This window comes from Ictidomys tridecemlineatus, chromosome 15 (genome assembly GCF_052094955.1).
Source record: "Ictidomys tridecemlineatus isolate mIctTri1 chromosome 15, mIctTri1.hap1, whole genome shotgun sequence".
Classification (NCBI taxonomy): Eukaryota; Metazoa; Chordata; class Mammalia; order Rodentia; family Sciuridae; genus Ictidomys; species Ictidomys tridecemlineatus.
In genome coordinates, this window is record NC_135491.1 from 19,885,857 (window position 1) to 19,912,970 (window position 27,114).

General features: G+C 38.6%; 1 protein-coding gene across 4 annotated transcripts in view; it reads right to left on the reverse strand.

The window, feature by feature from the left end:
- The window catches only part of Dpy19l3 (dpy-19 like C-mannosyltransferase 3), an 81,364-nt gene that overhangs the window by 44,583 nt on the left and 9,667 nt on the right, over window positions 1-27,114 (reverse strand). For all 4 annotated transcript variants that reach the window (XM_040280156.2, XM_078032206.1, XM_005330639.5 and 1 more), the window contains exons 4-5: window positions 6,565-6,655; window positions 205-326 (exon numbers count right to left, since the gene is read on the reverse strand). In XM_040280156.2, coding sequence (XP_040136090.1) covers window positions 205-326; window positions 6,565-6,655 — 213 coding nt within the window. The remainder of the gene's footprint in view (window positions 1-204; window positions 327-6,564; window positions 6,656-27,114) is intronic.

The window sequence follows — 27,114 nt, forward strand, 5'->3', positions numbered from 1 at the left end:
AGAATCTTACAAAATATAAATAAACAGCAATACTATAAACAAAAAGTAAAGTTCACAGTATATATGGAGAAAAATTAGGGTATTGTTGATTTTCTACCAAACCAGTTGAAGATTAGAAGAACACAGGTGAAACTTTTAATTCAAAATGATGGATTTTGACTTTCACCTGATATTAACAACTCTATGTCACAGGATATAACATACCTGTATGGGTAGAACTCTATATAAAATACTGAGAAAAACTTCTTGGTAAATATTCATTCGTTGAAGAAGGTTAATTGTCCTCATAGATTCAGTTTTATTATCATAAATTAAGCCACGAAAACCTAAGAATGATATTGGAAAATTCAGAGAAAAAAGTTATAATTATTCATCCATTCAAAATTATCCTATATTCTTTAGAATGTATCAGAGAATGTGGTGGGCATTGGGGTTGTAACGGTAAGCAAGAAAACAGTCCTACCCTCAAAGAGCTTCACATGTGTTAGACAACATGTAAGCATTTATGCAAACATAGTACATTAAAAAATTTATGACAACCCCCCCCAAACAACTTTTGTGATTGCAATTAAAAAAGAGACACATTTTTTTCTGTAGAAGTTCAGGCAAGAGGATTTTACACCTTGCACACCTTCTTACATGTGACATGCAGCACTCCTTGGGATGGGCTGGGCCATTTGACTCTCCCAGTCCCCTGGCATGTCAGCAGATGTGACATATGCCGTGTCTGAGCAGAGGCTCTAAGAGGGGACGTGTGTTTCCACCAGCTCTTGCTCTTTCCCTCTACCAAGACCCTGGCATTTCCAAAAGAGGATGGACTGAGAGGATACATGGGGGAGAGCAGAGCTACTGTTGCCTCTCAGCAGACACAATGGGAGCAAGAAACAAACCCATTGTTATAGAAATCCATGGTTACCCTGAAGTCATCTGCTACTGAAACCGAGCTGACTAACATAAGGTATGAATAGATGATTCCCAGAAGAAAACATGCCTACCATCCTTTAGTCCAGAAAAAGATGTTCAACCTTGCTCCTAATAAAAGAAGTGCAAATTAAAACTGCACTGAGATATCATTTCTCACCTATCAGCTTGGCAAAAATCAAGATCTTTGACAATCTACTGTGTTAGTGAGGTTTTAAGGAAGTCGACTCTCCCTCACTGCAATGCAGTGCAAAATGGGATTATCTCTATGAAGAATTTTGCAACACACAACAAAATAATGTGTATTTGTCCTTTGATCTGGGAAGCCCGTAACTAGGAATCAATTCCAAAGGCAGACTGGCAAAAACACAAAATTACATGGGCACAAGGTCATTCATGCACAACTGTCTTTAACAGTAAAGGATCAGAAATGACCCAAGTGCCCATTGACAAGAAGTGTTAGGGATGAAACCATGTTCCCATTGAATTCATTTGTTGAAGCCCTAACCCCTAGTGGAATGTATTTGGAAAGGGAGGGCCTAGACGATGTAATCAAAGTTAAGTGCGGGGCTGGGATTGTGGCTCAGTGGTAGAGCACTCGCCTAGCACGGGCGATCCTCAGCACCACATAAAAATAAAGGCATTGTGTTGTGTCCATCTACACTTAAAAAATAAATATATATTTTTTTAAAAAGTCAAGTGAGGTCATAAGGGTGGGGACTTAGTCTGAAAGGTTGGTGTCCTTAGAGGAAGAGGTACAGACAGCTTGCTTTCAAACTCACACTTTTCCCCTGCGAGCATAGTACAAGGACTGGAATGGGCCTTTAAAACCAAGGAAGAGAGGCTTTACTCCCTGCCAGGCTGAGTAAAGAATGGTGGAACCACCTGTAATCCCAAATGTTTAGGGAGGCTGAAGCAGGGGGGTTGTGAATTCAAGGCCAGCCTCAGCAATTTAGCAAAGGCCTAAGCAATTTAGTGAGATTCTCTTTCAAATTAAAAAGGGATAGAGATATGGCTCTAAGAAAAGAAAAGAAAAAAGAAAAAAGAAAAGAAACCAACCCTAATGGCACCTTGTCTCCAGTATGGAGAGAAATGAACTTGTTTAAACTACACAGTCTGTAGCATTTTTATGGTAGACCTAGAATACTAAAGCAAGACTGTTAGATGTTGGGGTCTCTGCAAAATTCATATGTCAAAGGGCAGGGCCTTAAAAAAAGGGACACAAGAGAGTTTTATTGTCCTTAAAAAAAGGGTCACCAGAGAGTTTGCCTTCTGCAAGTCTGGAGGACAGCCTTCACCAGAACCTGACCAGCACCCTGATCCCAGACTTCCACACTTCTAGAACTCCGGGAGAAGAGATTTCTGTGGCTGAAGCAACCCAGTCTATGGTATTTTGTAATAGCAGCCCAAGCAGACTAATAACGGAGACCACTTTTATAATAGGAGCATCTTTATACTCTACTACAGAATGATCTTCAAGATCTTTGTAAGGTGGAAAAAGCAAAATAGGAGACAGTGTATATAGTAAGCAGATTTTCTGTAACAAAGAGAGAAATATGAACATATTCAAGTAACTTAAAGCATTAACAGAAGAATAAATAGAAAACTAATAAAAAAGATTAAGGCTGGAGTGTAGCTCAGTGGCAGAGTGCCTACCTCACACGCACAAAGCCCTGGGCTCCATCCCTAGCACCACCACCAAAAAGCAAACAAACAAACAAATAAACAAAAGGCTCTCTGTTTATCATTTTGAGTTTGAAACTTTGTAAATATTTTTTTAAAATAAGTTAAAAATATTAAATAAAAAATTTATAACACAATTCCTAAAAAAACAAAAACAAGATAAAACAAATAAGAGCTAGTGGCTTGGTCATGCAGACAGAACTCTTTCAGGTAATTTGAAAAACAGAGGAAAGTGACTGTGTATCCCTACATAGCTTCAATCCTAAGGTAAGAAGAAAATACAGACAGCTTGAACTGTTTTCAGGTAATCATACTGTTAGGAGCAATATTATTGTCATTTTGAAAATCATATATATGTATGTCTGTACCTATATATTTACATATAGCATGTAAGTGATAACATTAATGTTGTAAGGAATCAAAAATTTCACTTTAAGAAAAGATATAAATATGAAATTAAAAAATACAAATTGTTGAGGCTGGGGATATGGCTCAGTTGGTAGAGTGCTTGCCTCGCATGTGCAAGGCCCTGGATTTAATCCCCAGGGTCATAAAAAAAATTGTTATCATAACTTTGCTCTGAAAATAGTTATATTCATATTTTCTCTTAGGAAAAAAAAAATCATACTTCCTAGCTCTGCTCACTACAAAGGACTGGAAATAAAGACCCATCTAGTAACAATAAATGCTCCCAACACAAAAGTTAGAGTCTTTAAACAGAAGGAACTAGAGCTCCTTGGAGAAAGAGCTGATTCCAGATCAGGGGTAGAAAATATACAAAATGGGCCTCAAATATTTTGTCATGCTCCTCAAAAGCAAAGAGTTGTCAGAGACCATGGGTAGTCATGTCAAAAAGACAGCAGGCAATCCGAAGAGCACCCCAAACTACAACAGCTTGAGCAATGTGAATACAAGAAGGTGGCTGAGCATCAAAACACATCAATATTATACTAAAAATCCACAAATTTCTTAAACAAACAAAATCTTAACTGGCTGCATTCTAAGCTGGGTGTGGTGGCAGATGCCTGTAATCTCCACAGCGCAGAAGGCTGAGGCAGGAGGGTCACAAGTTCAAGGACAGCCTCAGAAATTTAGTGAGACCCTGACTCAAAAATAAATAAATAAAAATGAATAGGCCCTAGATGTGGCTCAGTACAAAAAAAAAAAAAAAAGAAAGAAAGAAAGAAAAAAGAAAAGAAAGGCAGGCAATTCATTTTAAAAAATAACAAAGGGAAAGGATTAAACTGGTTCACCGAATAGTTGCTGAGAACATATTTTTCTTTAGAGATGAATTTTGTCCAGCAATGAAAGAAGGAATGATGGAATTAGAATACCACCATTTTGTGTGAAATGAATATATAATTAATGGATGTAGATAATAATCATCATCAATTGTGCTGAAACAATTAGGGGGAAGCCTCTCTACTGAGAATTTAGTAATAGATAGATCATTTTTAGCCTGCAGATAGATACTGGGTACCCTCTGATGTGGAATACAGAACACCACCCAGGAAGTACTCTTACCCAATAGTAGAACAACATCTGGGCAAACCTCAATCCAACAATTAACAGGAAATTCAGCAAAGAAATATTTAAATGACACCATAGGGCTCCAGAAAAATTCAGAAAGAGGGAAATTATCCAACAAAATTAATATATATTTTCAACAAAAAATTACAGGGAAAAAGATGAAAAGATACAAATTTAAGGAAACAGTTAAAGCGATATCAAATGATTGCAATGGAGACATTCTTTGCATTTCCAAACTATTAATTTAAAAGTCTGTTAAGGCAAAAGGAAATGAGAATACTCACTACTGAAACATACTGATATATTTACAGATGAAGGAATGTTTTGGAGATTTACTCCAAAATGACCTAGGTTGAGGTCATTTGGATATAGAGAAAACAAGATTGGTCATGAGTTGGTAACTGTTTTAGCTGAATGAAGGATATATAGAAATCCATTACAGGATTATCTCTACCATTTTATGTTTGAAATCTTCTAAAAGAATAATTTTAATGAATAACAAATTAATTGAAACAGCTCAAGCAATGAGTTCGTCGTGATACTTAAAGAATGCTTTCTCAATTTCAATAACACTGATATTTTGGGCCAGTTCTTTGTTGTGGGGGCTGTTAGGTGCACTGTAGGAAGTTTGGCTGTACCCCAGCTTCTTGCTCACCAGATTTTAGTAGCACACCCCTTCCACTTGTGACAACCAAAAATATTTCCAGATATTCTGGATCTCCCCCAAAGTGTAAAATTGCCCCCCTCCCAAATAAAAAGAATTGCTTTAGAGAATGCTAGATAAGCAACTCAAAATTCTGAAAACTGGTAAATACAGTCTATTCTCATTACTCATGGTAGTTATTTTCTATAAAGTTATAGTAAAAAGTGAAATATTCAATACTGAACTAATAGGAAATAATGGGCTGGGTTCTTGCAAGTTGATGATTATAGACTTCTATTGACTGGTCAGTGTATAACCTTGTTTTATGTGTGTTTTGTTTAAAGACCCTTTCTTTAATATATTGTTTAAACTCACAGTCAAGCACTGTAACTCATGCCTGCACAAAGCTTATCTAACATACATTTTCATATGTAACCCACATGTTTTCTTTCTTTCCTAAGCCTTCTTGCACTTAGGAACACAAGACAGTACTTTCACACTCTGTTTGGGGGCTATGTGAAACTGCAAAATCAGCAACAAACAGCATAAAAATGTAAAAAACTATGACACAACAGAGACTGTAAAAAGGACACAATAATATGAGAGCTGAAACCAGAGGCAGAACATTGGCCCTGTTTTAGTCTCTGGTGAGAACATCCATGTTGGGCAACTAAGATTTTTTGATGCTCTGGACATGTCCATGAAGGACTGTGAAAGTGCCATGAATACTGATTTTGGGATCATAGATAAATTTTAGTGAGATGACTTTGGAAATAAGGAATTTGTGAAAAATGAGGATTGACCTTATGGGGCGAAATCAATACTTGGCCTGTCTTTCTTATATGAACTGAACCTCAAGGTAACCAAACAAATGAAGAAAACGAAGAAAGGTTTTCTACAGAAGGGAGTTCCAACTAATAAATATAGGGAGAAATGAAAGAAGTAGGAGGATATTATTTTTTAGTCATTGTATTTTGCAAAATGGAGATAGGTAATAATCATCAACGGTTGCTCAAACCATTAAGTGAAAGGCTATGGGTAATTGACTTTGTTAGGGAGGAATCTGGTTATCAACACAGAAAACAAGTGATTTGTTTTTATGGCACAAAAAGATAACCAAAATTTCATGTTTCCTATTGTGATAAAATTAGAAGTAGAAAACACTACCCATGAAGAATTCCCACCCAAAATATCACAGCTGAGTCCAGCCAAATCCCAGAAAAGGGCAATTCTCTCAGGTATACCCAGGTTAGGGATAAAGGATGTATTAAGTAGAAGAGGTTCTTTGTGGGGCTTCCATCAGGTGGAAGAAAAGCAGAGTATGGCTCTGACCCACTTGGGTCAAGCGAGAACATAGGAAGATGGCAACTGCAAAATAAAGAAATGAATGGGGACACTGGGAACAAGAGGGACAACTTAGTTTTCAGAACCAAAATACCCACTGTTTTTAGATCATACTCCTTTCGCCTGCAAAGACTTCTTCCAAAATCATCACAAAAAGAATCAACAAAACTTAAAAAAAAAAAAAACTGCAGAGAGGTTAGTTTGGGGATGGAACAGAGATGGAAGGCAAGGCCAGGAGGATTATATAAAGTATTATATAACCTCTTCCAGAGCAAAACAATTTCATGAAATGATTAGAAATTAACAAGGAAAAACTGCATAAGTTCAGGGTAAAACTACACAAATTCTACAAAGCATTTAAGATGCTTTAGTGCAAAAGATGCTTTGACTGAAATTTTGTAAAGATGCGGTCGACTCCCAATAAAACTGTTAATTGTAATTACCTTGCATGAGGGTTGGAGCCTGCAGCATTTGCTTGTAGTAGGAGTAATACAGTCCACATTCTGTTCTGAATGAGATTTCTCGCTCCACTTCCTGAAATAAAGTCAGATCTACTGGGTTTATGTGACCTAGTTTTGTTTAAATGTGTATTATCACTGTAGAAACAGGTTACACAACTACAACTTTAAAGAGAAAAATAACTCTGCAAATGTAGTCTCAAGAACACCGTCCTGAGATCTTGACAAACCAGAACCACAGAAGGCTGATGATTGCTGGAATTGGGGGATGGGCACATGGGCACATACACTATTTTACCTTTGTGGATATTTAAAGTTTTCCACGATAAACCATTTCTAAAAATAGAGATACTAACAATTAGTTCTATGTAAGTTTATGTATCAGAGTTAATTTATTTCATACAAAATTAAATTTCATGAAAATATGGGGACACTGGGTAATGAGGATGAGGAAGACTTTCTGGAATAATCCTATTAATACTCTTAGATGGTGCATCTAATGCACAGGTAAAAGTATCAACAAACAGAAAGTTTTGATCTATGTCACGACAGATTCATTTAACCCAGTGTTTTAAAAACCAGGATCTGTACCAATTTAGCTCAGAGAAATTAAACATTGAAAAAAGGTCCACTGGGTTCTGGAATTGGATTCCATCAGCACACTTCTTTACAGAAGGGTCCAGAGAGGACGACACGGCTTTCTTAGTTCTCACAGTGGCTACTGATTCGTGCTGTTGTCCACGGCAGTGCAGGCGTCCTGGGAGTGATGTTGACCCAGTCATCTTCAGTCCCCGAGAAAAACTGCTCCATTGCTCTTGATGACAAAAAACCCCAAACTGTAAAGATTCATTTCTGGATTGTTCAAACTCCTACTTTGTCAAATAACCACAGAGGCCGTGAATTGATGTTAACTGAGCATATAATTGCTTTTGTCCACGTAAATAAGGGGGAAAACAAACAAACCAACAACGTTAATTACAGGCCTCTTCTTTTCTCCAGCTGCCTTAAAGGGAAGTACTAACTGTTCCTTTTGATGGAACATCCTACAATGACAACTGGAGGGCCCAATTAGCCCTCCACATCTATGGGCTTAATTTCCTATATAGTTCTAGAATGAAAAACCAGCCTGATAAAAGGCCCATGGTGGGGGGAACCCTGCTCAGAGTTCTAAAAGTGGAAAGCTTATGTGCCCCACCCTGCTCTGTAATATACCCAGAACAGTGAAAAACAGAGGGGGATCTAATTAGTAAAAATGCATTCAAACATGATTAATTGGTAATCTTGGCACCAGCTGTATAGAACCAAATGCTATACTTTATTAGACAGACACTTGCAAGTTTTACATCTGCTTCATGCTAAGAGAACATCTGCTTTCCTCAAACACTTTTCCAGTTTTACAGCAATTTATACTTTGCCTGGTAGATCATGCCAACGCAAATGCACATCAATAGAAGTTACCCTCTACAGAATGCAAAGCGAACAAATATTCCACATTTTAATTTGCATAGGTTCCATAGGGAAAGCGATGTTTATGGAGAGGATGAAAACATCTCTGAAGATAATGAGAAAAAGAAGTAGAAAGACAGTAGAACTGCGTTTTTAAGGAACAGTACAGCAAAACCACTCTAGCAGCTTATATAGCAATTTAATATCAGTACTAAAAGGAAATAGCATTGAGGGGAAAAAATGGCTGTTTACAATTAATGATTTGCATCTCCCTCAGGCATTAAGGCAAGTTGCTGGCAATGAAGGAAAGGTTAATGAGCCCTTTTAGACTGATGACACTAAATTTGGAAACACATCAAATTAATTTAAAAATAAAGTCTAAAACTAATTTCATAACTTTTGTTTATAAAAATTGGGCCTCTCCCTGCAAATAATTAGGCTGCTGGAAGTCGGGGGCCAAAGCACAATTAACTTCATGAATGTAATCCATTTCAGAATTTGGTTAGCAAATCATCTCACCAAGAAACAGTGGCACATGATAAGACAGCTGTTCTTAAAGTTCTGCACTGGGAATCCTGCCCTCAGCAAACATATTTATGGCACATACATGGTTTATTGTCTGGTTAAATTCATGTCCATCTGTTAGAATGGAATGATTCTTGCCCTAGAGTCGATCAGAGCCGTGACACGTGAGGGCTGCCAAGCAGCATGTGCGGAAGGTTAGAGTGCTGGGGAAGGGACAGTCATTCCAGTGGGCCTGCGCTGAAGCAATCAGAGTATTGGTGCTTCTGCAGTTACTACTGTGTGGATTAACCCTGTCTATTCCAGAGACCTCTTGCTTTGCTGGAGAACTCAATGGGAAGACATGCAATCTGAAATGTCGAATAGAGTAACAGTGCAAAACATTGGCAAAATATGTAGAAAAAACACAAGTGACCCGAGTGCTTGTAGTCAATGAGAATTACCTCTCCTCAGCATTTATTTGAACATTCATTGACTAGGGAAATAAATAGGTATAAGAACTGAGTCCCTGACCCTAAGGAGTTTATGTCTCAAAAAAAAAAAAAAAAAAAAAAAAAGAACAATGCATTGTAAACAAAGAAAATGACCAATCAAGGAAACAAGTATCCAAAATTAAAGAATGAATCGCCTTTTGCCTCAACCATTAAACTAGCTTTTCTACTGGAGATTGTGCATCTTTCTCCAATCTATCTTCCTCAATCATTCATTCAGTAAATACCTAATTTTTACATTTTTATTTTTTTTTATGGTGCTGGGCCTTGCATATGCTCTACTACTGAGCCAAATCCCCAGCCCTCAGTAGATACCTCTGACTACCAAGCGAGGAGCATTTTTCTGCTGAGAGATTCAGCAGGAAATAAAATAGACAAAAATCTGGCCAGTGCAGGGGTGTCCACCTGTAGTCCCAGCAGCTCCAGAGGCTGAGGCAGAAGGATTGAGAGTTCAAAGCCTGCCTCAGCAAAAGTGAGGTGCTAAGCAACTCAATGAGACCCTGTCTCTAAATAAAATACAAAATAGGGCTGGAGGTGTGGCTCAGTGGTTGAGTGCCCCTGAGTGCAATTCCTAATACCACCCGCCCCCACACGTAAAAAAAGTATAAAAATCTGCCTTCGTCAAATTTATAATCTAGGGTAGAGGGAGAAAGAGAGCAAATTATCAAGCAAAAGCCAAATTACACCAGGCAGTCCAGTGCTATGAGGAAAGCAGAGAACAGGGATGGGAGGGCGGGGGAGGTGCTATGACTTCACAGGAGGTGGGGAGGGACACAACGGAAATTGGAGGGGTGATGAGACCAGGTGGGGAGCTACATGGATACCTGAGGAAGAGCCTGCCAGTCAGACGGCAGCCCAAGGACACCCTGAACAGCAAGGAGGGCAGGCAGCCTGAGTGGGGGAACAGGAGAGGCAGTTAATAATGCCTGGAGGGACAGGAGAGAGGTCACAGGGGGCCAGATCACCTGGTCTTGGTAGGTGTCAGGACTTCCGGCTTGTACCTGAGAGCCAGAAGGGGCATAGAGTGTGTGTGTGTAGGTCAGGAGTTCGGTTTCAGGTATGTCAAGTTTGAATGTGAAGAGTTTTGAACCGAGACACAAAATGATTTTAAAAGGTCCTCTGACTTCTGTGCGCAGAATGGACTATTTAGAATAAGAGCAAAAACAAATAACAGCACCCCCCCCCCCACATACACACACACAGATACACACACCCACACCAAACCAGTAAGGAAACTGCTGTCATAATCCAGGTGAAGAAAAAGGCTGAGGCCATGAAAGGTGATTGGATTCCAGACACTGTAAAAGTAAAGACTGAGAGGATCCGGGGAGGGATTTCATGTGGGCTTGAGAGAGCTCTGGTTCTCGGAGGTTTCTGCCTCGAGCGGCTGAAGGATGAGGGAGCATGTTATAGATATGGAGACCTACAGAGAAACAGCTGAGGGAGGGGAGGCCAGCTGTCTGATTTTGGAACTGTCATGTCTTAAAATGCTACTGGACATTTAAATGAAGGTGGCCAAGAAGGCTGCTGATCAAAAGGCCTGGAGTGCAGAGGGAGTCTGGGCAAGGTCTGAGAGGGAGTCCCCAGCATGAAGATGGCATTTAAAGCTAAAGAGAAGGCTGTTTTCAGAAATAAAGGGGGGGGGCAGGAAAGTCCTGGGGTTCTCTGTCATGGTGAAAAGGCCAGGAGGCTCTAAAAGGGCTGAAGGATCAGCTGGAGAGGCAGCAGTAAATCCAGGAGAAGGAATCCTGGGAGCCAAGGAAAAATGCCACAGGCCAAGTGAAATGGGGCCTGAGAAATGACCACTAAATTAAGCATCTTGGAGGTCACTGTGACTCCAACAAGAACATTTATGCTTAAAGCCTGACTGCAGTGGTTTCAAGAGAGAGACATTCAGAGGAGAGAAAATAGGAACTGACTGTTGGTTGACCAACTGTTTGTTGGGGCTGAGGTGAATGGAAAAATGGGTCGGCCTCAGAAAGGGGAAGTGCCATATCAATAGGTGTCTTCTTCCAGGACAGGAGAAAGGGAAAAATGAGAGACTCGATTCCAAGAGCAGTGTGCTTCAGCGGGAGGCAGGGATAAGTGACAAGAAGAGAAGTCGGCACAGATGGGCAGGAATCAGGCAGCTGCAGTGTGAAAGCACAACCATGCTTTGCTCCTACTCCCTCAGTTAAACAGGAGCCAGTGTCACCATCGGATCCTGAAGAAGGCAGGGCTGGTGAGTGAGGAAGGAAGGGGTTACAACAGCGGGTGAGGAGAGCTGCGGTCTAGGCTCAAAGGAAGTGGAAGAGGATGGCCAGGCAGCACCGAACGGGCCCCTTCCAGCTCTTCCTTCTCTATTCATTTAGAGTCAACAAATTTTAAAATAAGATATTTTGGTTTCCACATATTTAATTTTTTATACTGCAACAGGCTAAGTTTATTTTTTGCTTGTAATAGTTTTTTTCCCTGATTATTTGCTTGGGTCTTTTTGGTTACATAATCATATCATCTGCAAATCAGACCTTTACCTTTTTTTTCTTTTTCTTTTCTCCTTGGTACTGGGAATTGAACTCAGGGGAACTTGACCACTGAGCCACACCCCCAGCCCTATTTTGTATTTCATTCCGAGACAGGGTCTCACTGAGTAGCTTAGTGCCTTGCTGTGGCTGAGGCTCCCAAGCAGGGATTACAGGTGTGTGCCACCACGCCCTGCTAGTGTGCCGCCACCTTTTGCTTTCCAATTTTTCCAATTTTTATACTTTCTACTTCTTCTAATGTCATGCAGCTGGTACCTCCTAAGCAGTGTTAAAAGCACTAGTAACAATGCATAGCTCTGGCTTGGGGGTTTATTTCTAGTCCCGCGCTGTCCAATTCATTAGTGTCTAGTTCCATGTCCTCACTTAAATCTAATTAAAATTAAAAAGCCAGTTCCTCGGTGCCTGAATACGTTTGGCTAGTGGTTATCATATTAAACAGCAAACCATGGGTAAAGAACTTCCCAAAATCACAGAAAGTTCTACCACACACCAGTTTTCTTATTTAGTGGAGTCCTGGCATTTGGGCTGAGATGTATGCATTATATATATATAATATTTTTTACTATATATATATATATATATATATATTAAATGCATCTATTATTTTTAACAGATTGTATTCTCATACCATATATTTAATCAATTCAAAGTGTATGATTCAATGGCTTTTATTACATTCTCAAGAGTTGTGCATGTATCACTATTGTCAATTTTATACCATCTTTATTACCCCTCAAAAGAAACCATACACCACTGATCTGTCACTCTGCAAATCCTTACACCCTCCAGCCCTAGGCAACCTCTAAACTACTTTCTGTCACTTTAGATTGGCCTTTTTTGGACATTCCATGCAGATGGGATCATACAATATGGGGTCTTTTCTGCCTGGATCTTTCATTGAGCATAATGTTTTCCAGGTTTTGCTATGTTATGGCATGTATTGGTAATGATTTTCAAAACTACACAATTTATTCATTGATCAGTTGATGGATATCTGTGTTGTTCCTACATTTTGGCTACTACAAAAAAATGTTATGAACATTGTGTTCAAGTTTTTGTGTGGATGTGCTTTTATTTTTCTTGGGTATGTATTCGAAAGCACAAAACCTAAGATTATATGGTAAACTGAGCATGGTGGTACACACCTCTAGTCCTGGCTACTGGGTTGGCTGAGCCAGGAGGATCTCTTAAGCCTAAGAGTCTGAGGCCAGCCTGAGAAACATAATGAGAACCCATCTCAACAGCAGCAGCAGCAACAACAAAATGATCATATGGTAACTCTATGTTTAAGTGTTTGAAGAACAACTAGACTATTTTTCAAAGCAGTTACACTGTTTAAAATTTCTACCAGGAATGTAAAAAGGTTCAGATTTTTCCACGTCTTTGTCAGCACTTGTTATTACCTTAACTTAGAGCCCTACTAGTGGATGTGAAATAGTATTGCATTTTTTAAAAACTTTTTGGGAATATTGATTAAGGAACTTTGTTACAGAAAATGAATGCATCCAACATTCCCAAGTATATATGTAACAAGAACAGACACAAGGGAGATACCGACAAAAGTTGCTACATTACAACCTTGTTCTTTCCAAAAGATAAACTGTCACTCAAGAATAGGGTAAGGGGATTGGAAGAGAGATATTTAGAGGAAACAAGTACTAGCTTTTTAACTTAAAAAAAAAAAAAAGTAACAGGATGGCATTGCAAGAACACTGGTCCAGAAATCAAGCTAAGCCTAAACCTTTGGTGGTAACATCATACCAGAGTAGTGGTCTTGTAACAAGCAGCTAACAGGACAAACGGCCTCAATTGGAGTCTCTTTACAACCAAAAGTCTGCTTAATCAAACATTATTTAGCTAAATAGCTACCCCACTTCTATTTGACCACTGAGGGAGCATAAAAGCTACCCCTTCCATAGTCAGAAACTGCTTCCTTAGGACTACAGGTTGAGCTTTTCCTCCATATCTTCTCCTCTATATTGGCCTATAGGTTGTACATTGGGAGGTAGCAGCAGTTTCAGTTTGGAATTGCAAGTGACAAGGGTGTGGTTAAAGAGGATGAAAAATCCTGGAACAAGTGCCTCTGGGCAAACCTAACAACCTAGGGTTTTTAGATTAGTGGAAGAATTAAGAATTAAGGACCAACAGTTCTGACGGAGAGGGAGTTGATATGAATGGAGATAAGGTTGTGACCATGACTTGTACCCATCTAGGACCTGACAGGGTAGACAGGACAGCTCCTTAGACATGCAAAGTTCCAAATAGTTAACTTTTTAAAAAAAAGCTGCTTTCTCTTAAAATACCACCAAAAAACAAACAAAATGAAACAAAACAAAACATCCACATGCTCCACACCCTCAAATTTCTATATCCAGGTGTTAATGCTAGGCAATGCTGACACTTACTCACAACCCAGTCCCCTTTGTTACTGCAAGTACAGATCAGCCACTCAGTGATATTTAGTATCACCATTTGCCACTATAGCAACCACCCCCTTCCTAGCCTTGGCAAAATGTTAACACCATTTACTAATATAACCACTGACACACAAACCGAGCTTCTTCTAGTTTAAGAACATTGAACAATAATCTACATTTCTGGTGAATAAGCTCAAATCATGCATAGGCCACTCTACTTTTCATGATACAGTTGGTGCTTAGAAATGGTCGATTCCATCAGCCTGTTCAGGTGACCCAAATGGAGCCCAGGATCTTGCTTTGGATGTTTGGTTTTTTTGAAGGAGGAAAACAGGACCAAATAGATGGATAATGTCCCCACCCCATATCCCTTATTGGTGAGGGGGTATCTAGGAGTCAAGCAACATTTTGAGGTGTCTTCAAATGTTGAGCACAAGAAATAACTTATGTGTCTCACTACATGTGCAGAGGTCGGGGAAGAGAGAAGAAATAAAGTCTGAGGTTTTAAACCCTATATACACTGGAAGACATTCTTGCTGTTTAGCAATGCATTTGACCCCACCAAATGAAGCATGGCAGCCAAAGGCAAAAGTAAAGTCTGGACAGTTAGCTGGCCTGCTGACCCTTTCCTATCAGCACATTCACTGGTTTACACTTCATCTTCATACCATTCAGACACAACAAATCATGCAGTAACTTAACATAGCCCCCTCCTTCATCTCAGTCCTAGGCTGGCCATGTGAGTAAAATTGAAGTTACCAGAATTATAGGGAGGAATAGTTTTAAAAAAATAATACTGTTTATTTAACTTCAAAAACATTTCAGCATTCTAAACATACAAAAAACCCCCATAATGTTGCAAGTTGTATTTATATACAGAAGGTTCATGAATGTTCACTGATGCGGTGGCTCTTTGTTGACAATAATGAGTTCTACAGTTTCTTTGAAAACAAAGTTTAAAATCTATTGTACTTAACTAAAAAAAAAAAAAAAATTCAAACACTTCTCGTGGCAGCTGACTCCCCTTTTTCCACAACTAAGAAAGGCAGCAGAATGCTGTATCACTATATACAGAAACAGAACAACCTGAAGCTAAATGGATGCCCACCACAGCATCAACAGGTTCAGCCTCACAGCATACACCCTGAGCTACGGCCCCTCCAAAAGGCATCTTCCCATAGCCTCGAGGCAAGAAGCATCAAGAGTGGATGCCCCTCAGCAGATGAATGGATAAAGAAACTGTGATATATATACACAATGGAATATTACTTAGACTTAAAGAAGAATAAAATTATGGCATTTGCTGATAAATAGATGGAGCTGGAGAATATCATGCTACGTGAAACAAGCCAATCCCAAAGAACCAAAGTCCGAATGTTTTCTCTGATATGTGGATGCTAATTCACAAAAATGGGGGGTAGTGGCTAAGGAATAGAGGTACTTTGGATTTGACAGAGGGGAGTGAAGGGAGGCAAGAAGCCTAGGGGTAGGAAGGAAAGTAGAATGAATCAGATATTATTACCCTATTTGCATATATCATTACACGACCAGTATTATTCTACATCAGGTTTGACCAGAAGAATGAGAAGTTGCACTCCATTTAAGTATGATGTGTCAAATGCATTTTTCTGTCATGTATAACTAATTAGAATAAAAGGTTGTCTTGTTGTTTTATTCTTTTTACAGACTATAGATATGAACAGTTGATAACTGAGGATTCCTAGCCAATAGCCATGTAATTAACACCACCTTACATATCAAAAGGAATGCCAGAAACATTTTCAAATGCCTTGTCACACTGACAGCAAAGTGCACAGAGGGAGGAGAACACAAGAGTGAGTGCCTTTTTATTTTTGAAAATGCTTGGAAATACATACAACTTTGGTACTGTTTTGAGGTGCTCTGGGATACCTAAGGCCACTTATGTAAACCACTTACAATTTCTAGAGCACTTTGAGAGACTACAATATGACTGTGATCAAATTCTATAATTGAATCTAAATCCAGTAACAGACACATCTCAAACACCATGTGTCAATCAGGGTGAGGCACTAAGCAACTCAGTGAGACCCTGTCTCCAAAGAAATTACAACATAGGGCTGGAGATGTGGCTCAAAGCAGATTTTTATTTGTCCTCCTCTTCTTCTTCCACCTTTTTCTGGGCAACTTTCCCAGGACCATTTGTGCCATCAAACTTCCTTCAGACTGACAGCAACAGCCTTCTCATACTTCTCCTTCAGCTTTGTAGTCTTAGTGATGCTTTTTGTTGTCACTTAAGTTACTTCACATCTCTCCCAGCTTTTCCCCCCATCTCCAATGGAGATACTAGGATTTGTGTTTTTCTGGGGATTGGCTTACTTGATCTTGGGTTGGAATTCTTTTTTTTTTTTCCCCAGAATTTTTTTTCACAATACCTTTATTTGTTTATCTATCTATCTATCTATCTTTCTACTTTATAATAGATATGAGACAGTCTGTAATGTTTGGCAAAAAAATTTAAAGTCATGTAACTTCCCCATTGATTATTTTTTAAAATTTGTTCTAAATGACAGCAGAATGTATTTCAGTTCATTGTACACAAATGGAGCACAGCTTTTCATTTCTCTGGTAGTATACGATGTAGAGTTGCACCATATGTGCAGTCATACATGTACCTAGGGTAATCATGTCTGTCTCACTCCACCATCTTCCCTACCCCCATGGTCCTCTTCACTCTTCTCCCTCCCCTTTGTCCAATCAAAGTTCCTCCACACATACCCCCAACCATTATGGATCAGCATCCATTTATCAAGGAGAACATGTGGCCTTTGTTTTTTGGGGATTGGTTTACTTTGCTTAGCATGATATTCTCCAACTCCATCTATTTACCTGCAAATGCCATGATTTTATTCTCTTTAAAAAGTGGAATAATATTCCATTGTGTATCTATACCACAGTTTCTTTATCCAGTCATCTATTGAAGGGAATCTGGGTTGGTTCACCTCATTTATTTTTTTTGTGGTGCTAAGGATCAAACCCAGTGCCTCACACATGGTAGGTAAGCGTTACGTCCCCAGCCCTTCAGGCTGAATTCTGAACAGAACAGGAAGAATCCAGACGGTGCTCTTTTGGGGGCATTAGGGTCCTTTTTCTCCTTGCCTCCCTTGGTCTCCTTCATTTCCTGATCATAGCGTACTTTATCCACTTTTGCCATTTCATTAAATTTAGATTTCTCTTTCCTAGATGTTGCCTTCCACCTCTCAAACCTCTTCTTGCAAAATTCTGCAAAACTGACAGGGACTTCTGGATTTATCTTATGTTCTTCTCTGCAAGTCTGCACAAACAAGGCATAAGCAGACATCTTGCCCTTTGGTTTCCTGGGGTCACCTTTAGCCATCCAACTGTGTTGTTCACTGGTCTAGGCAGTGTAGGGCACTACACGAGGCTCAGCACTCCCCAGTCTTGCACTAGCTGCCTCCATGAGAGTCACCTGATTGGCCAGCAGGTTCCCCACATTGTGACTGTGATGTGTATTTCCCAGAGAGCTAATGATGGGGTGCATCTTTTCCTGCACTTTTTAGTGAATTGGAGAAATGTCTATTCAAGGCCTGTACCCATTCTAAAAACTGGTTTTTTTTTTTTTTAAACTGAGTTTATAACAGCTCTTGATATATTCTCTGTTAAGGTCTCTTAGCAGATACAAAAGTTGTAAAAACTTCCTCTCATTCTAAGTGCGATGCCTTTCATTTTCTTTGATAGTGTATTTGTAGAGTACAGAAATTTCTAATTTTGATGAAAACAACATCTTTTAGTCATTTGTGCTTTCATTGTTGTTTCTAAGAAGTCTTGTCCTACTCAAGGCCATGAAGATTTATTTATATTTTCTTTTTAAATGTTCTATAGTTTTAGAAAAGACCTAAAGACCTAAATTTTGGTTCTTGTGTATGGTGTGAAGAAGAGGTTCAACTTCAATTTGCATGTGACTAGCCAGTGAGTTTCCATAGAAATTTTAGGATCAGTGTGTCAATTTCTGTGAAAAGCTCACCTGGAATTAGGAAAGAAATCACATTGAACTTGTAGATGAACTCAAGGAATGCTGCCCTCCTAATAACACTGTCTTCTGATTCACAAACATGGTATAAGTTCATGTCAAATTTATTCCTTTTATCCTTTTTATTGCTATTATAGACAGAATCATTCTCTTAATTTCATTTTTGGTTTACACATGATTACTATATAGAAACAATATTTGTACACTGGTCTTGTGTTCTGCAATCTTGGTGAATTAACTTATTAATATAAATGACTTTTTAGTGGATTTTATATACAAGACCATGTCATCTACAGCTCTACTTCTTCCTTGCCTAAGTTCCCTCAGAATTCCCAGGAGTGATATCAACGGAGAGAGAGGATACTCTTTTCTTGTACCCCATCTTAGAGGGAAAGATTTCAGTCTTTTTGCCATTGAGTATGTTAGCTTGAGGGTTTTGGGACAGACACCCTTTGTGAGGTTGAAGTTCCCCTCTGTTCCTAGTTGGTTGAGTGATTTTACACATCCACCTAAAGGGATACTGAATTTTGCCAAATGTTTTTCCTGTGTCATCTGAGATGACTGCATAGCTTTTCTCCCTTATTCTACTGATGTGGTGGGCTCAACTGGTATCTTCATTTTTCAAGTTATACATGCTATAAGGGGATGATAATACTTTTTTTTTCAAATACTCTGTGTCTTTTGCAGTACTGATATGGCAGATAAATATGTGAATAGGTTTCCCAACAATTTCCTCTGCAATCTTGGCATCAAAATGACTTGTTCATAGGGTGTCATATATTTAATGTGCTACTGAATTCACTTTTTTAGCAATAGGATTTTTTTCTTTAACATTCATAAGTAGGACTTGCCTCTGAGTTTCATTCTTTAAATATTATTTGATTATATACTATCTACTCTCATTATTCATTGACTCATTTGCAATTTTGCCTACTCACTAAAATTTACTTGTAATGATAAACTCAACAAAATTAAAAGTTGTAGTGTTTTCCGCAGTCATTTGTGGACAGACATGAACAGAACTGTGAAAAATTCAAGTTGCCCAGTGTTCATGGTTCCCAGTTGTGGTTAGCGTCTTCTCTTCAGCTCTCATGAGGGATGCCAAGATGATGAAGACAGAAAGGTCAGGGAAGCCCAGCGTGAAAAGCCGCAGCTAGATGAGATCTGAATCCCAACACTAGCAAGATCAGCAGGGTGGCCTCAGACAAGTTACTTAATGCTTATGAGCCTCAACTTCTCTTTTGTAAAATAAGAAGAATCGATGAGTTTTCAGTACTTCAGACTACACTCTCTGTGTGATGTGTGTGTATGTTTATATATGTAAACACGTATACACACACAGGCATGTACATGTTTCCTCTAGCAGTAATGGCTCAGTATTCACTAATTCTGTGTTCTCAGCCACTATACAGAAGGTAACTGCTGTATGGAGAATTGATTAGAGTTTAGGTGTAAGTGTTCTGTCTACTTTTGTTTCTGAAATTTTCTTCCTCTTCTGTGTTCTAGAATGGTTCAAACAGTACTGGAGCATTTTAATTCTTTAAGAGTTTGGCAAAATTCCTGCACAAAATCAGTGGGATCTGGTATTTTTAGAGGTAGGGGATGGGAGCTCTTTATGGTGTTTTCCCTATTACATCTTCAGAAATTGTGTTCTCTGGAGTCACTCTTGGTAATTTACATTACCTGAGAAAGTCATCCGCTTCATCCAAGACCTCTAACTTGCATGGAATCAAACAAAACAGTCTTCTGTGGCTCTTTCCTACGTCATGGTATCGGTAGTTATTCTTAGTTGCTGTTATCTCATGATCTCTGTAATTATTTCTCATTTTGACATTTTAACTTCCTAACCATCTCCCTCCCACCTTTGTGTGTGAGGTTAACTAATGTTTTAGTTTTCACCAAATAACCATTTATTTATGACATGCTTTCCTAGTTTCTAGTTTATTTCTTCTTATTCCTTTATCCCTCCTTCTGTTACTAGATTTTCTTTACTTTCCAATTTCAGAGGATAGTTAATTCATTTATGCTTATTCATTCTTACTCCATGATATATTTAAAGCTACATATTTTCTTCCGAGTACTGTTCTATCTGTATTCCATAATCCTAAAATGTATTTTCATCCTTTTCTAGATTTCATTTATAATTTTGATAAATTCAATTTTAATTTCTTCTGTGATCCAAGAGTTATTTAAGAAATACTTTTAAATTTCTAGTGAGAATTTTATTTTGTTTTAGTTAGAGACAACTTTTATTTAAATGAATGAATAAATTAACAAAAGAGGTTACCCTGAGTCTATGACATTATCCCAAGATAGGAACCAGCATTTTAATTTTATTAGGTAAGTAAAGCCATTTGTATTTAGTTGTATAAAAATGTCTGGGAGGCACTGGGGCTGTAGCTCAGTTGTAGAGCACTTGCCTAGCATGTGTGAGGCACCGGTTTGATTCTCAGCACCACATTAAAATAAATAAACAAAATAAAGGCCCATCTACAACTAAAAAAAAATATTAAGGAAAATGTTTGGATACATTTGTGTTGGCATATTTTGTGTCATGTTTTTTGGAACCAATCTTTCACTACGTGACCTGTGTCTGCTTGATATTCTCTGCATGCTTCTTTTAATTTGGGAGGCTTACCTTGTTGCTCTAGGGGTTACTTCATAACTATAACTTAATTATCTCTATTCCTAGTATGACTGATTTCTCATAACAAGTAATAACAATTTAATGATGTTTACATTTGTCTCCTGCCCAGCTGTACTTTGCGTTTTTTTTAATTAAAAAAATTTTTTTGTTGCCTATGGACCTTTATTTATTTTATTTATATACAGTGCTGAGAATCGAACCTAGTGCCTCACACATGCTAGACAAGTGCTCCACCACTGAGCCACAACTCTGGCCCTTGATACTATTTTTTTTAGTGTCTTCTTTTATATATACTATTCCTCTATTTTGTATCAGTTTTAAATAGAATTTTTTGACCTCTAACTACAAAAGAGACATCAGGATTTCCCCATGATCTTTTACCTCCTCTTTCCCTTCCTTTCTTAATTTGTATTATTCTATATTATTTTGTTATTATTACATTATATAATTATAATATTATTACATGTTAACATATTATGTTATTAAATTGTTTATATCAAATATTTTTGTCCTGTGATTTTTTTTGCAGTATTAAAGATTATCCCTAGCTCTGTTTCATCATTTTTACCTAGTCTCAGTCCCAGAGTAAATAAATTTAACCATGGCACAACTATAATTCCAGCTGAGGCAGGAGGATCATGAGTTTCAGATCAGTCTGGGTAACTTAGTGATACTCTGTCTCAAAAAAAAAAAATGCTAGGGATTTAGCTCAGTGGCAAAGCACCCCTGGGTTCAATTCCCAGGACCACAAAAATAAATAAATAAAAATTAAGACCTACGGACAGCTTTTCTGCCCTTGTTTTACAGTATCTCTCGGCTGGATTTTCTTCTTCCAATTTTTCAAGTGTTCTTAAATATATATACATATATATGTATAATATATTTTTAAGGATGTAAGGAATTTGTACACTGCCTTTACCCATGACGGAATGAATAGATTAAAATGTGGAAATCACTTAAAGTATTTTGTAGGCAGCACTCAGTGGCCTTTGAGCATTAAATGTTACCATGAAAAATTTGGAAGCCAGTTTGACTGCTGTCTCCCCTTATGGGTAACTTGATCTTTATGTGTGTAATACCCAGAAGTTTCTTTAAATCCTGCAAATTCATCAAGCTAAATTATGCTGATGATTTTTCTAAGCCAATATTTTTCTGAGACCCACTTTGCTCTTTTACTTTGTAGATTTCAAATTTTGTTTTATTTTGGAGAAGTTTCCTTGAATAATTTCTTTGTATGTATATGTGTGTGTGTATGTGTGTGTTTTTCACTGTTTCTCTGCTTTTAGGACACAAATTATGCATGTTTGCTGTTCGTTGTCTTCCTTTGCTGTCACTTTGTCTCTAATACTTTTAATTTTTAAAATTTTGCTTAGTTTTATTTAGTATCATCAGTTCTGAACAAACTTTTTGGGCTTTCTGCAGATTTGGTCTCTGGTGAGCTGCACCCAATATGATCATGATATGTATTTAGTTTTTTTTTTTTTTTGTACTGGGGATTGAACCCAAGGGTGCTTAATCACTGAACTACATCCCTAACCCTTTTTATTTTGAGACAGGGTCTTGTTAAGTTGCTTGGAGCCTCACTAAATGGCTGAGGCTGGCTTTGAACTTAGGATCCTCCTACCTCAGTCTCCTAAGTCACTGGGATTATAGGCACATGCCACCAATTCCAGCTTAGACTTTCAAATGCCCTTTCTTGTTTAAGTTTTGTTATCTTCATATAATTCCATCTAGAAAGTATACACCTTCCTGAGTCTCTTCTTAGAATTCATCTTCCACAGTGGCCAACACTTAATTCTCCTCTATGACGTTTGGTCATAATTTTCATGTCTCTGCTGTAAGATTTCTCTGGTGACTGTTCGTCATCAACCACTGGTTCTTGTTTTCTTTCGCCCTTCCCTCTTTTCTGACAGTATCATTCTATAGACCTGTGCTAATCCTTCCCAATTATTTATCTTTTCTGAGCATGGCAAGTTCTTACTACCCAACTACTTGAATGCAGCAAGCTCACGTAGGGGAGAGTGAGAGATATAACTCAGGCCAGTTAAGATATACCTTAGGATATAGGGTAGTTTACAAGACAGTTTTTAAGTATTTTTCTTAATTTAGAGATTGACAGCTTCAGGGTTCTTCAGATTCTAAGTCATGTCTATAACTTTATTCCTAGCCTTTTAAGTTCTACTTCCTACAAATATGGCTTGCCTCAGTGATGACTTTTCAGAGTGCCTGGCATGCTCCTCCTGCACACAAGGAGAAGCCTCTGCCATTACTCCTCACACCCATTTCCATGGCCTAATTAGGGGACTGGTGGTTTTACCCTTCAGGACACTACAGGACTGTGTTTTGCCAGTTTCTCTGAAATCTACAGCCTGGAGAATCCTCTTTCAGGATCTTTTACACTTCTTTGAGTTTTAATGGATTTGGCTGCAATCCATATTACAGGCCTTTCTTAGTTTCATTAAAGATGGGCTCTGGGCTGGGAGTACAGGTCAATGGTAGAGGAGCGTGTACTTAGCATGTGCAAGGCCCTAGGTTTGATCTCTAACATTAAAAAAGAAGAGAGAGAGAGAGAGAAAGATGGAATCTTATCTTCATTCTCTTTAATTGCTCTGAGTTAATTCCAAGAAAGGAGGATATTTACACTGCCACTTTAAAGTGAGACGTTAAATAAGCAATTTTAGGAGTTTAACACCACAATTAGAAACTCTAGCTCCCCCAAATTGGGAAGCACAGAAATAGTAAAATAACAAGATTATAAAAATTTCAAAGATATGAAATTATATAATTATTTACAAAATTACTATGAAAGCTTTATGAAGATATGAAACTATATTTGGAAAACATAACATTAGAAAAATTAAAATTATAAAAACTGTATTAGGGTTATAAGTAAAAATACACACACATACACACACACAAAATAGGATGAAGAATGGAAGGTCTTTTTTTAACAGGGCTAAGAATCAAGCCCAGGGCCTAGTCTTGCTAGCTCAGTGCTCCCCAGTTGTGCTCTATCTCCAGCCCTAAAAACATTCTTGACAAGAGTAGTGAGGATTAAGCAGTGTTTTCTGTTTTAAAATCTGTGTCACTGCCACAGCATAGTTTGTACAAGAACCACCACAACAAAATACAATACATATTTGTTAAATAAAAAGAGGGAAGACCAGATCGATTTTTCACTATAGCATCTACTAAAAAGGAATCATTAGAATGCGTGCCTGGCTCGCTTCCCCGCTTGTCAGCACCAAGGACGTCCTCTCCCTGGAGGCGAGCTCCACAAGCTGCACCTCTGCTCCAGCTCCAAGCCGGATCTTTCACAGCAGCCAGTGGATTCCCCCTCTCTGCCTTCCCTCCTGCTCACAACCCCAGAGGTCAACTCTACTCCAAACAGACCGTTATTTACTTAGCACTGATAATGTGCCAGGCATTAAGGGCAGCAACAGCAAGCAAGAACATGCGCTTTGCCCTTTTAGTTTGTTTTGTTTATACTAAAGGGCAGTGAAAAACCAGGATGCATTTAAAGGACAATTTAGAACTGAAGTGTTTGGGCTCTGGAGATAGCCAGATTAAGTAAAAATATGTACAAATGTACCTAAACGGTGCCAAGCACATAACAGGCATTCAACAAAGAGTATTTTTTTTTTTTAATTCTAATACCTTCAATTTCCCAGCAAGGGGAATATAACACATTGGTTAAGACAGTAGGAAAATAATTTTTTTAATTTAAAAATAAGCTGAGAAAGAATACAACATACAAATTTTCTATAACCATTTAAACCAGTATATTTTCCTTCAAGATGCTGCTTCAGGGTTCCTGTTTTTTCAAACACTAACAATGCAACAAACATTTAAAACATCATTTTGAATTTGAAAACTCAATGTATGACTTGATTATTTTACAAGGAATTTTTTTACTCTCTGAATAAGTACATTTGATTCAAGGTATTCAAAATAAAACCAAAGGATTTTTATTAAAAACAAGTCTAGTAATTTTGATAAGAATAAGTTACAAACCACAAATATGAAAGGAAAACAGATTCACCTTTCCCAAAGATTCCCTAATTCCACATTATGAACATGGTGTAAATTTTTAGTTAATTTATGAAGATCTATATGCTCTGAAAATGAGCTTTTCCTTTGACTAAGTAAGGTCCCTGATCAGTAATGGTAATAATTTTTATTTTTATAGACAGAAAATTGAAGTTAAAATGAAGTTACATTTTAAAATTGAAGTTGAAATAAAAGTTAAATAAAAAGTTCCCACGTTGCATTAGTTACATTGTGAATGCTCAGTAGCCATATGTGGCTTATGCCTACTACAGGAGACAGTGCAGAAATAAAACAGACCCTTTATTCCAGAGAGTTTGATTAGACAATAAAGAATAGATCATCTAAGCAGAAAAATAATCTGAATGTTCATGCAGAGGTATGAAGCTTGAGAAATGGTTACCACATCAGAGGACCCCTCTTGTAATGGGGAGTAGGGGGTCTGTGCTATGAGGTGCCTCCTGAATAAAAGAAAAAGACTCACTAAGACTCTGAGCTCAATTGTAGCTTTTAGAGGACAGGGTGGTGGGTGGGGAGAAACCTGTTAGAGGATATGCCAGTTTCATGGCTTCCCAGATGGCATCTGAGGCACAGACAGAAGCTGGCCTTGGTTCTCTTTCTTTTCTCATGCTACACATTTCTGAAACAATCTCGCCCACACATCTACAAGCTGGTAATACGAAAATGTCCATTCCCAAACAGATGGGCTCCTGCCTTCACAGCCATAAACCCAGCTTCCCTTACTCCCTGTCTTTACTTGGACTGCTTTGAAAGTGCCTTCCAGTAGAAGCAAACCTGAACTCATCAATTTCTGCCTTGGCCCTTTGTATAATAAAGAATTTGGCTGGTCTTTGTCCCCAGGTCTTGGGAGGTAACCTCTACACCCTAGGAATAAAGCAGTCAACTGTTCTTTGTCCTTAGTTCCTAGGAAATAGCCTCTAAATACTTGGAATTTGAGTGACAGGAGTGTCTCTGTTATTTGAGACGTGTTCTGCAGACCACATCTGACAGCTGTGCTAACAGGTAACCCAGGGTGGAGGCTGGCCTTGCCAGTGGATAGAGGATCGAGAGGACTCTGAGCTATATGGTGTCAGCCCAACCTGTGGAGGAGGGGAATGGAGACCGAGATCAACCTTGTGGCCAATGATTCAATCAATTCCACCTACACAATGAAACCCCACTGAAAGCTGGATATGTTGACATGCAGGAGGGCTTCCCTAGTTTGCAATACTCTACATATTGTCACATGGTGAAGTGCCAAGGGGGTAATGCAGTCTGACTCCACAGGAAAAGGACAATGGAAGCTTTGATTTGTGTCTCTTCCTTTGGCTGGTTCTAGTTGGCATCCTTTTGCCACAAAGAAGCTGTATTTTTTTTTTTTTTTTTTTTTTTAGTACTGGGAATAGAACCCAGAGCCTTGTGAATCCAAGGCAAACACTCTAACAACTGAGCTATATCCCCAAGCCCAAAACTGTAATTTTAAGTGTAATGCTTACCCAAGTTCTCCAGAGTTGTTCTAGTGAACTACAGATTGATAGCTGTTCAGAACTGAGGGTCACCTGGACCTCCAAACTGTCTGCAGTGGGGGCAGTTTTGTGGACTCTGTGAAGCTTGTCCTAACTCTGAGTGGCTGGAGTCATAAGTCACTGCACTCTCCAGAACAGCTCCTCACAGAGTTCATTGTCACAGCGAATGACATGTGCATCCACCTATCTAGCAGCTCAAGGTACAAAGCAGGCTGTCATGGGCCATTCCTCCCTCTGAATCCCCTCCTACGTAAGCACCGAATCACACATCCTTCTAACTGAGAAGTCTCAGTTCTAGTCACTTCTCTCCAGTTCCCTTCAGGCTATGACACGCAACATGATGGCTTTTTGCCTTTCCTGTATCACTCATCTCATTGCTCATAGAATTCTGGCCACAGGTGCCTTCTCTCTGATTCTAGACTTGTCGAATTTATTCCTACATTAAGGCTTGCGGCTTGCTGTTTCTTCTGCTCTGACTGTTCTCACAGGTCTCTGCCTTGCTGTTCCTCAACATTTAGGACGTGCCTCGTCCTTGAAGTGGTCTGTTTCACTCTTCAGTTCCAAGCAGCTGTCTAGCAACCATCTCATCCTGTTTGATTTCCACCACACCTTATTTTTATTTTGATTTTTTTCTTCCTTGTCAGAATTAAGTTCCACATCATATTCAATACTGTATTTCCAGGGCCTAGAAGAATATCTGGCACACAGAAGATGACCATTTACTGAATACCTTAATTGGATATTCAGATCTTACTGAATCTGCAGAACATGAATATCTCAGCAGCTTCCTCTGACTTTTGTTTTGCCCTCTTCAAATCTACTCTCCACACTGTAGCCTGAGCCATCCTTTTAAAATACCAAAATGATGACATCACTAAAATGGGGCT